At 49.6% G+C, this 11,522-nt stretch overlaps 3 protein-coding genes across 3 annotated transcripts; 2 read left to right on the top strand and 1 right to left on the bottom strand.

Annotated features, from left to right (window-relative positions):
- Positions 1-203: 203 nt before the first annotated feature.
- Positions 204-5,156, bottom strand: swr1 (putative SNF2 family helicase/ATPase (Swr1); the record flags this gene model as incomplete). Its single annotated transcript, XM_057088959.1, has 1 exon — positions 204-5,156. The coding sequence occupies one exon, from the start codon at positions 5,154-5,156 to the stop codon at positions 204-206; it is 4,953 nt and encodes a 1,650-aa protein (XP_056948788.1).
- Positions 5,157-5,649: 493 nt separating this feature from the next.
- Positions 5,650-6,251, top strand: N7483_005521 (uncharacterized protein; the record flags this gene model as incomplete). Its single annotated transcript, XM_057088958.1, has 3 exons — positions 5,650-5,748; positions 5,832-6,143; positions 6,222-6,251. The coding sequence occupies 3 exons, from the start codon at positions 5,650-5,652 to the stop codon at positions 6,249-6,251; spliced, it is 441 nt and encodes a 146-aa protein (XP_056948787.1).
- Positions 6,252-7,197: 946 nt separating this feature from the next.
- Positions 7,198-11,480, top strand: N7483_005520 (C2 domain protein; the record flags this gene model as incomplete). The annotated part of the gene is made up of 5 exons (XM_057088957.1): positions 7,198-9,128; positions 9,188-9,373; positions 9,425-9,893; positions 9,946-10,530; positions 10,584-11,480. 5 exons carry the CDS (start codon positions 7,198-7,200, stop codon positions 11,478-11,480), a joined length of 4,068 nt encoding a protein of 1,355 aa, XP_056948786.1.
- Positions 11,481-11,522: the final 42 nt, after the last annotated feature.

Here is an 11,522-nt window from a genome sequence, read left to right as displayed (position 1 = left end):
ACCTCCGACAAGAAAGAGAACATGCAGTGAAATGGTGAAACGGGTGGGGGAGAGTGGAGTCAGAAGGGCGTTCTCGTGACTTTTAGAACGATCGGAGACAAGCCTGGTGGATAGAAGCGTGATGGCTTGGAGGATTTCACAGAGGCCAAGAGAATGATGAAACTTAGTCACAATATCCGAGGGCCCGGGGGAAGAGGTGCAGATTAACGACGGCGTTTGAGGTGATGCTCCTTGCCCTTCTTCGACTTCTTCTTGCTCTTGTCTTGGGGTAGCACCAGGGGTTCATCGCGCATGTTCCATTCCATGAAACGAAGCAGATAATCATCAATGTGATTTGGTTCGATGGATTCCGGCTCTTCAGGGTCAACCGCAGTGGGGGAGTGAGTAGCTTCACCAGTGTCGGGCAATGGAGTACCAGTCTGTGCCGGTGTCCCATTGGAAGGAGTACGCTCATCAAAGTCACCGTCATCGGCATGTTCCAATTCCTTCTGAGCATTCTTGGCCGCATCAATATCCTCTTTGTCTTCGGCTTGTTCGAACGCACGAGAGCCGGTTGTAACCCGGTTGCCCAGAACACGATCCATAGCAGCACTGGCTTCGTCTTTACCATCACGGTCATCAGTCTCTTCTACCGGCGCATTCTGAAGCTTGGTGAAGTAGTCTGTTGTGAACTCTCCCTCTTGGATGATCACATCGTCCAGCATCCGTTTTTGATTGGCCTTGCGGAGGATGTTAGATTCAATCGTATACTCCGAAACAAAGCGGTAGATATGGACGTCACGGGTTTGACCGATACGATGGCAACGATCTTGACACTGTTTGTCCATGGCAGGATTCCAGTCTAGATCGTAGAAGATGACAGTGTCGGCACCTGTCAAGTTGATACCCAGACCACCAGATCGACTAGATAGAATGAAGGCCAGAATACGGGGATCACTGTTGAATCGCTCAGTCAACATTTGTCGCGATTCGACCTTCGTGGTTCCATCCAGACGTAGGTAGCGGTGGCCATGAATGTTGAGGAACTGCTCCAGGATATCCAGCATCTTAGTCATCTGCGTGAAGATCAGAGCACGATGGCCGCCAGCTTTCAGATCACGTAGTAGCTTATCCAATCGCTGGAGTTTACCGCAGTCATATTGCAGCAATCTCTTGTCGGGGAATGCAATTGAAAGGCGCATGCGAGCTTCGTGGAAGGGATCATACGGTTGATCTTTGGCAGTATTGGTCAGGAGACGCGTCTCAACAGGAGTCAATGCGGCTTCTGTCATGCCCGAGGCAACGGCAGCCGGAGTAACACAGGCAAATCTTTGGACGTAACCATCCATTTCATAAGATCGCTCCTCAAGAGTGAGAATCATAGATGCAAGAACAGATGAACGGCTTGAGAGCCACTCGGCCATGTTACTTTTTCGCAAGGGAGCATTGGACAGAGCATGTTCCTTGGTCCCGGCTCGTAGGAACTCAACCAAACTGCTACCGTACACAGGGCGGCGACCATGACGCTTTGATTCGAAGTACAAGCATCGCTCTAATTCAGCCATTCGCCTCTTGCGACAGGCATTCTCCAACGAGGACAAGATTGTTTCCATCGTAGAACCGTTGAACTGCATGTTCCAATTGGTTCGGTTGTATTGGCGCTCGCGGAGAGTCTTGAATGGGCCGAAGGCCATCAGTCGAATGCTATCATCCGCTAGTCGTCGCGAGATATCTTCACGAGAGATGGGTGCAAGATTGAGGAAGTCTAAATCGACCTTGGTGAGAGGATGGTCAAAGAGAAGTCTTCGGCGGACGAGACTCTCCTTTACGTTGTAATCAGTAGCCACAGATCGAGGCATGGCGAAGGATGTGGAGATGGGTCGTGTTTCAAAGAGATCCGGATGGTTGCAGACCTTGCGAAGTTGCATGAGACAGTGGATGATAGAAAGGAAGTTGCCCGAGGCGAGTGTTTCTTTGGTTTGAGCCATCGACATGAAGCCATCATAAAGGAATCGCTGCCGCTTAGAGAGTCGGCAGTACATCACATGCTCATACTTTCCAGGCATCTGCTTCTCAACATCGGCCTTCATTCGACGCAAAATGTAAGGACGAAGAACGGTGTGAAGCTTGGTGATCACTTGCTTGGCCTCGTCATCCATTGTTTCTCTGCCGTGCTCTAAGATCTGCTCGACTGGTCGTCGGAACCACTCAGAGAAGTCTTTCAAGTCAGCGAAGCCTTCAACACCCGTATTATCTCCATCGGAAGGCATCAAGAAGAACAGAAGAGACCACAATTCAGTTAAGTTGTTCTGAAGGGGTGTACCAGTCAAAAGAAGCCTGGCTCGAGTCCTGAATGTAAGGAGAGCTTGCCATCTTTGCGACCGGAAGTTCTTGATGTTATGTGCTTCATCCAGAACCATGTAATGCCAATTCCGTCTCTTGAGAGACGTTTGATCCTGCAGGATAAGTTGATACGACGTGATCAACACATTCCATGAGTTGTCGTCGTTCCAACCTCGGCGTTTCTGTTTGCGCTCCTCTTGATTTCCATAGTAGGTCATGATTTTAAAGCCAGGGCACCATTTTTTGAATTCCATTTCCCAGTTCAGCATGACACTAGTGGGCACTACCACAAGGTGGGGACCCCAGACACCATGATCTACAGCAAGATGAGCAAGCAGGGCGATGGTTTGAATAGTTTTACCAAGACCCATTTCATCTGCCAAGATACCGTTGATATGGTTATTGTAAAGACCCGCAAGCCAGTCCAATCCATAGTGCTGGTATTCACGCAAAGTGCCACGAAGAAGGTGTGGAATAGGTGTCTTCAAGCCTGGTGCAGGTGAATTGACCTCCTGAAGTGCTTTCTCAGTTGTAGGTTCGTATGAAGAAACAGAGTCAGGCTCGGAAGGTTTAGTTTCAAATGTTCCAGGAGATGCTTCACTGGATACCTCTCCACTGGCATGGTTGTCTTGAAGTGGCTCTGTGTCGATAGCTGCTGTCGCATCTTCCGAAATCTCGACAAGGGCATTCGGCTCAGATAGACTTGCTTCAGTAAGCACATCGTCCATGGGAGTATCGGCTATTGATGCATCCTCGGTGAAGGCAGGGGTGTCTATGGAGGCTTCCACGACTTCTGCGGGCGTACCCTCATCGGCCATTTCCTGGTCCTCGGCGATATCTAACTCGGCTGGAAGAATCGAAACATCATCTTGACCCTCGGTCTCATTCTCTTCGGGTTCTTCTCCTTTGGGTGTAAATTCTTCGTCATTATCATCGTCCTCGTCGACTTCTTCTGTGTCCACTTCACCAGAATCTGCATTTTTAGCCCGTTGCTTGCGTGAGAAGAACCCAAACATATCAGATGGAGCATCACTCCCTTCAGAGTCCGCATCAGAACCTTCGTCGCCAGATCCACTCTCATCCTCACTATCACTTATGTCATCGTCCATGTCGATAGATTCGTCACTATCATCCATCAAGACAGAATCAACGTCATCCAGCTTGGTGTCACCAGGGATTGCCTGAGAGTCTGTATCATCGATTACCGCTTCGCTGTTGTCAATTGACGCAGATATCACGGACACTTGATCAAGTGTGTCTTCGGTTGGTAGATTGGCATACTTTAATCGAAGCTCTTCTGCAGTCAACTTGGCATCATCGTCCAAATTGGCTTCGTCATCAGATCCAGACTCCGATGTTGACATATTGCTTCCGTTACCTGCTGCTGAGGAGTCCGACGAATAATCAGTCTCTCCATCTTCGTCTTCGCTCGATCCAGGAGCATCACTGGGAACCTCTCCAAGAATTTCGGACCGACGTTTTTCGAAGAGCATGGTTGATTTTCGGATGGCACGATCAAGAGCTAGCTGATCTTGAACCTTTCGCTCTTCCTCCCACCGTGCAAGACGTACCCGGTCGATTTCAGCGCGTGCCAAATCAAACATCTTTTGGAGATCTTTGCCCAGCTGCTTGCGCTTTCCGCGCATCTCTTCTTGCTGTTCTCGAAGAATGTCCTCTGGGTTCTTATGACGTTTTCTGTAGGCATCGGCGCACCACTGAGCAAAAAGCTTGGCCATCTGACGATGACGCTTGTGCTCCTTATCCAAAAGCTTCTGGAAATAAAGTGCATGCGCAACCAAGTGATCTTGATGCGAGTATTGTGACGGCGGTTCCTCCTGTTCTTCCGTGATGTATGCAGAGCAGACCTCTGAACTTAACGGTCCACCGGGTTCCGCCGCATCAAGAACTTCTTGTCGTCTCTTGGCTTCTTCGAGAGCTTCTTCCGATGAGAGCAAAGCCGGAGCATCTTCATGATCCATCCATTCCTTAAAGGACTCAAATTTCCTGCTGAGCACGTGGCCAGGGTGTCGAATTGGAAGAACTGGCTTTTTCACTTTGATTCGGAGTCGCGGCACAATCTGAGGTCCAGACTGTACCTGATTGTCAATTTCACCTGCGCCATCGAGACTCGCTTCAAATGGCGCTGGGGATGTGGCGGAAAGGGAGGAGCGGTCGCGGGTTTGATGAGGGCTAGCACCGTTCACGCTTGAACGAGCTCGAGGGGCGGAAGTAGAGGTTCGGGATCGGGTACGAGAATGTGATGATTTGGGCGCAGGAGATTGTGATGGCGGTTGCTGTCTGCCAGATGTGGCCTTAGTAGACACGGTCTTGGGTGAACCATTTGTCACCTGCTTGCCACCGGACTTCCCATTAATCTCGGTACGCGACTGGGTGACAGCTAGCGGTGACGATGTGTTCGGTTTCGCGCCACCACGGGTATTCTTATTCGCATAAGTCTGCTGCGCTGCACGCGTATGACGCTTATCGGACGGTGGCTGCATTTCCATAGGAACCGCGTTCGTCCGCGACGACCTGCGCTTACCCTCCACCACGAAGGACGTCGGGCCCTCCACACCAACCTTCTTCCATGGTGGCGAAGGAGGTCGGGGGGTTGAACGACGCGACGGGGTTGTGTCTGTTAGGCGTCGTTTCTTCGATGGAGGCTCGTCCAGTTGATGACCAAGTTCATTGTCGTTCGGTAGGGAAGGGATCGACTCGCTGGAGGTAGAATCGGCTGGAATTTCCAATGTAGAATCTTCAGGACGTGGGGAGGTAGGCACAGGCGTCACGCGTTCATCGTGGGGTGATGGGCCGTTTGGGCTGCCGTTTTGCATGACTTGTAGCCGCAGACGACAGGGGCCTTCTTCGCAGGTGACCCCAGTTATCCCAACGATGGCGCGGTCAAAATTATCGATTTGGGCATCAAAAAGTAGCTACAATCGAGTTAAATTACCACCCCGAGTTTGGCATGCTTATCGGTACAGGAGCCTGAAGGAGAAGGAAAAAGGCCGTCCGATGGGGGGAATACGTGAGGAAGTGGTTTTTTTGTCGGGGCGAACACTTTCGACTGGTAAGCGCGCCGCGCATTTGGTGCCTTACATTTCAGGTGTGAGCTATGCTTCTTGCCTAAGGTGTCAATTGCCGCAAACCTCCGTTTCCATCATCGAATCATCCTGCACTTCAACTCCACCGATTTCCCTGACCTATATCCCCGTCCCCATTGGTCTTTGATCTTTTGGCAGAGCAGTAAGTGATGGACTCAATTCATAACTATCGTTCAAATCCTTCATGAGGTATCACTAACACCCAATTCCCCCTTCTTCCCAGATGCTGTCCCAACGGATCCTAGCCCGGCGTCTGCCCCAGCTGGCTGCCCGCCAGGCCATTGCCCCCCCCGCGCATCATTCTCTCAGGTTCCAGCTCTCCGTGCCGCGGAGGTTGAGGATCCTCTCCAGGTTGGGCTTCCGTATGTCCGCTATTATCTTTCGATGAGCTAACCGGATTGGCAGAACGGTGGCTACCAGAACCCTCCCCGCGTCAAGCGCGCCTTCAGAGACCCCTACGGCGGCTGGTGGGATGCGCAAGAGAAGCGAAACTTCGGCGAGCCTGTCCACGAGGAGAACGAAATTCTCGGTGTCTTCAGTCCTGAACAATATACTCATGTCCCTGCCGGCAAGGGTTTCCTCCACCTCGGTATCTGGGTTGCCGCCTTCCTCAGTGTGTGCGGCGTTGTCAGCCTCTACTACCCCGATAAGCCCAGCGTTCCCAAGGTCTACGTTGATGGCCTAGAGAAGGAATTGGGTGGTCCAAATGCTGTTCCGGTAAGAATTGGACCCTTTGTCCATAGTTGATATACTCCCATATTAAACGTCATCTGCTAACATGAGCAATATATCTAGGCCCGCAAGGCTGGTGAGGACAAGTGGTAAACACTTCATTCCTTCCTTTTCGTTCTTTTTCCTTTTTGTTCCTTATTTGTGTATGTGTAAATACCAAGACGATTTGTGTTTCTCTCCCGTTTGGCGTCATTCAAGTGTCGATTCGCCGAGAAGTGGATTTCCGGCTCTTTGACGTATATTGGACCAGCACCAGAACTAGAAGTTCTGTTCCAAAACAGTTTTCTCCCAATTTCTTTCTTCCATTTGATACATATTGTCTTACTCGGATACTACGCTTGTAATAGCCGTCTTGGCCACTACTACAGCTCCGTGTTCATCTAGACTCCATAGGTATACACAGCCCCAGGTATCAAGGTATAGAACATCTGGTGTACTTCTATGCACCTATGGGACGTATTTTCCCATCCTGAATAGCTCTCATTATAAAATCTAAGTGTAGGTCACCCTTACGTTGTAATGTGAGTATCTCCTTAGCGCCCAATGTAGATCAGGCCCCTCCAAGGGAGACCAGGGTGCGTCAGCTTTTACAAAGTCCAAAAAAATTTCATAATAAATTGATTAAAAATAAGAATAAATCAAACCCCCCCTTCTTCACTTGGAGGTCTTCTCTTTATTCATGTATTGACTTCAAAAAAGCTGCTCTTGTGGTCAGTGTTTCATCTTGTTACCTAGTATTTTCGCAGGGTCCGCGCGTCTACGTCAGGGAGCTTGTTTCATCCGTTCCCCTCTCCTTTCTTCCCTAGTAAACAGTCAAAAGTCCTATTTCCGCGCCCCTCCTGGTCGCCCAAGCTAGTTTCCTTTCTGAGACAATACCCACTTCTTGACTGCCACCAAATTCGCTTAAAATAAACCCAGGTCGCGCAAAAAGGGCTTCGTCTACTCCAGATGCTGGCTGCTGGTCTGCGTCCAGCTCCATCCATGGTCCCACATTCCTCTACTTGCCTCCGAGCCGTTCACGAATCCTGAGAATCGCCTCATGTCGACAGCATCTAGTCAGTCCCGAGGAGTCAACCGACGGATCAACAGCATCCAGAATGAAGGTCGCCATTCCCGTAACTCCTCCATTTCACGCCGTCGGCCCGTTAGCGCCAACGTCGCATCCAGTCATGCGCTCCGTGTAGCTTACCTGGCCTACCTCTTACATCCTCGTTCTCGTCGCACACAGACTGTGCCTGCCGCGCCGGCGCGGCCCAAGCGGGCATCTACCTCCATCCATGATTTGATGAGCGACTTCTCGCTGGTCAGGGATTCAAAGAGCACCAGGATTCCACATGGCTTCGTGGCCGAACTGGAGAAACGGTTGACGGGAGTGTTGATTGGGAAAGAGAAGCGGAAGGAATACCAAGATCATCTGGTGGTGCGAACATTTGCCGCCTTTCTCAATGTGCTTAAGGAAGACTCCTTTAGAAAGCGCATGGAGAAAGACCGGCGCGCAGAGGATCTAGTACTCATATTCTATTCCAACGCTATCAAGGAGTTGGGTAAGGGCAAGGAACATGACGATGATAGCTGGAAGTTGATGGTGGACCGACACGTTGCGCTTTTTGTTCGACTCCTTGCGCTGGTTCTGAAAGGACACGACTGGTCCAAGGACCGCCCAGAGTTGACAAACCGATTGTCCGTCTTGGAGAACAAGCTGCTGGTGCAAGATCAAGATTTGATGCAAGGGACTAGCGCAACAACTACCACCGAGGTAGTTGCTCCGCTAAGCTACGATGTGAAAGACATGCCCCTGGTCCAACATGTTGCCAAGATCTTCAGGATGACGACAGCTCAGACACAAGCGGAGATTGATAAGCACAGGAAGATCTGGACTGAAAAAGCAGCCCTGCATGACCTCAAAACTTATCAGTACCATTTGAGTCTTCAGACTCATAAAACATTCTCCAGAGATGACTTCGAAACTGATGAAGCCTATGAAAGCTGGAAGAAGAGTGAAGGACCCGACCTCTCCCAGATGATGCTTGCTATCGTGCAGTCGAATCCGGAACTTGCTAAGAGCACACCCGGAACTTTGCCTCAGCTTAACCCAACAATAGAAGAGGAAGATTTGTCCAAAATATCCTCTGGACATAGCGATAGAACTTACTCCATTGATCAGCCTGTTGATCTCAGTGGACTCTCATTGGGTGGTGCTAATGGCGATTCTGAAGAGTCGGATACATATACATTTATCCCCTCTGACCCTCGATCTGTGTACAGGCTCATCCTGTCACAAACCTTGGCTCATGATCTACGGGATCGCGATATTGAGGCAACTCAAGCCACGTCCGATACGCCATCCATGAAGCTACTATCTAAACAGTCCTCTGAAATGCTGAACGAGATCTGTGTCCGCTGGCGAATACCTAATTTCTCCCGCATTGTGCTCTTCTTGGATGTTGTGCAATCAAAGTTTGTGGATAACGAAATTGACCTCAGCACCCTGGACTCGGCATTTACGTTTGCAAAGGAATCGCCTCCAAGTGATAATCGTAACAAGCGCAGCAGTTTTGTCGCATCTACAGTTTTCGATCGACGAAAATGGACTGTGCACGATTTGCAGATGATGCAAGAGCTGCTTTCAAAGCTCCACGAGGCTTTACTACGAGAACTTTATGATGTGATGATGGATTGTTTTGAGACAAAGCCTCGTCCTATTGGACCCGTCATGTATGTCCTCGAAAATCATATACAAATGGATCCAAACTATACAGAGGACCCGGAGGGCATTCACCGATTTGGCTCGTATGTGCAAGACGGTCTTGCTCAAAAGGCAACTGACAAGTACCAGAGTCTTCTGAGTCAGTTGATTTCTGTCAATCAAGAAGCTTGGCGAGTTGACGATGTCATTCAGCTGGGCGATGCTATCTCAAAGCTGGCACAGAAAATTCAAAAGCGATACAGGAACAACCCTGAGATCATGGGGTAAGTGATTCCTTTCTTTCTTACGTATGGAAAGAAAACCTCGGTCTAACACACACTAGTGTCAACCCATACACAACACTCTGCTCCAACGTGCTGCCCATGTTTGCCGAGGATGCTCATGAAATGGTCATCCGAATCCTTGAGCAGACCAAGTCCAGGGACGAAGAAATTGACATCGAGGAAGGATTTGATCTCTATAAGAGGCTCGCTACCATTAGACGGCTATTTATGAGCACAATTCCAGAGTAAGAACATCGCTCCCCTTGAGTTTTTACCATTAACTAATTTCCTTCTAGTGTCCCCTTCCCGTTCCAGATTGAGACTTTATTGGAAGAATTCGTATGGCGATGGCTTCGTCTGACAGATCAGAGCGTGATGGAATGGGTCAATCAAGCTACCAGGCAGGACGCCTTCTCAATTCGTTCAGATCAAGCAACCGACGACGTCCCGGAAGACTCCCGACACAGCGTGTCTGTGATCGATGTATTTCGATCATTTAATTCGGTCGTGGAGAACCTGGTTAATCTCGAGTGGGATGATGATCTTCAATATGCGAAGTTCATGACTGCGTTATCTAACTCTATAGGTAAAGGTGTCGCACAATATTGTGAATCCTTGGAACAGTCGTTTGCTCGAGAACTGGACCGACTCACGCCGGAGCAAGAGGCAGCTTTGAATCAAACCACTCAGGAGAAGTTCATGCAATTCGCCAAGGATACCTGGACGAAACAGGACAAAATCGAGCCGTTTCAATTCTTATCAGAGGTATGACCATTTTCTTATTCCGCGGTATATCAGTCACTTATCAAAATAAAAGTCCTTGGTGAAATTAAACAACATCGAATATGCGCTTTCTCAATTAGATTTGCTTGAGCAAGAGATCAACGTCGATGGATGTGCCGATGTGATTGCACAGCACACTCCTCCGCAGCTCAAGAAAGTGCGCAAGTCAACAACTTATGTTTTTACGATCAAGGTAGTAGAGGCAGAGGACCTCAAAGCCTGCGACATGAATGGTGGTAGCGACCCATACGTGGTCCTGACAGATGAGTATCAAAAGAGAATTGCAAAGACCCGTATCATCTACAACAACCTCAATCCACGCTGGGAAGACTCGGTGGACATCACAACTCAGGGACCTCTGAACATCATCGCTACAATCTGGGATTGGGATGCAGTTGGTGATCACGATTATGTTGGTCGTACATCTATCAAACTTGACCCGGTCCACTTCAGCGACTTCTTGCCAAGAGAATATTGGCTTGATCTGGATACCCAAGGACGTCTTTTACTTCGTGTTAGCATGGAGGGTGAGCGCGATGATATCCAATTCTACTTCGGCAAGGCCTTCCGTACTCTCAAGCGAACGGAGAGGGATATGACTCGCCGAATTACCGAAAAGGTTTGTGTTTCTCTCGTTTTAAGCTTGGTACAGTCTACTGACTTTCATATAAGCTCTCTGCGTACATCAGCCATTGTCTGTCACGTCGAACATTAAAGTCCCTGCTTTCTCGTGGGATTAGTATCTCGAGCGTATCCAATTTCCTTAATCGCAATCGAGCACAACAAACCGCCCCGGCCCCCACACAGTCCGATGTGGAGAATGCCTTAACTCCCTTGTTCAACTACTTTAACGCCAACTTCGCCATTATGAATAAGACACTGACCACCGAAGCGATGCGAATGGTCATGGCTCGTTTGTGGAAGGAGGTCCTTGCCACTATTGAGAGTCTATTGGTTCCCCCTCTGTCCGATAAACCATCCCACCAGAAGCCACTCACGATTCAAGAAGTGGACATTGTGTCACGCTGGCTCGTGCTGTTGCTGAACTTCTTCCATGCAATTGATGAGGAAACCGGCGAAGCCAATGGTGTTCCTATCGATATTCTAAAATCCCCCAAGTACCATGAGATCCAAAGCTTGAACTTCTTCTACTTCGAGCCCACGGAGCATTTGATTCGCACATCTGAGCGGATGGCCGCAGCCAATGTGAATCGCCAACAAGCCAATCGCAACCGTTCATCTGCCCCTGCGCACTTTGGTGCCACCGGTACCAGCTTCGGGACTCTGGGTGTTCCTTCTGCGCGTCGCGCGAAGAGTATCATGCTGTCACGTAACCTTGGGACCATGAGAAAGGTGAAAGAAGAGAAGCGCCGGGAGGCCCAAGCGGATCCAAATGATGACATGATCCTGCGTATCCTTCGCATGCGGCCCGAAGCTGCCGGATACCTGCGTGATCGGAGTCGTCAAAAGGAACGACTGGCTGCGGCGGCTGCGGCGGATGCCATTGTGAAGCAAAGTCTGATGGCAGGAGTTGGAAGTCGAATGAGTGGGATGATTCCCCGGCATTAGATATGGGGGTGTCTTTTTTCATAATTTTCTTGTTCTTTTCTT

The sequence above is a fragment of the Penicillium malachiteum genome (assembly GCF_028827825.1).
Source record: "Penicillium malachiteum strain IBT 17515 chromosome Unknown utg000002l:1.0-8849297.0:1.0-8852440.0, whole genome shotgun sequence".
Classification (NCBI taxonomy): Eukaryota; Fungi; Ascomycota; class Eurotiomycetes; order Eurotiales; family Aspergillaceae; genus Penicillium; species Penicillium malachiteum.
Note: the sequence above shows the minus strand (reverse complement) of the source record. Positions and strands in the feature narration are given on the sequence as shown.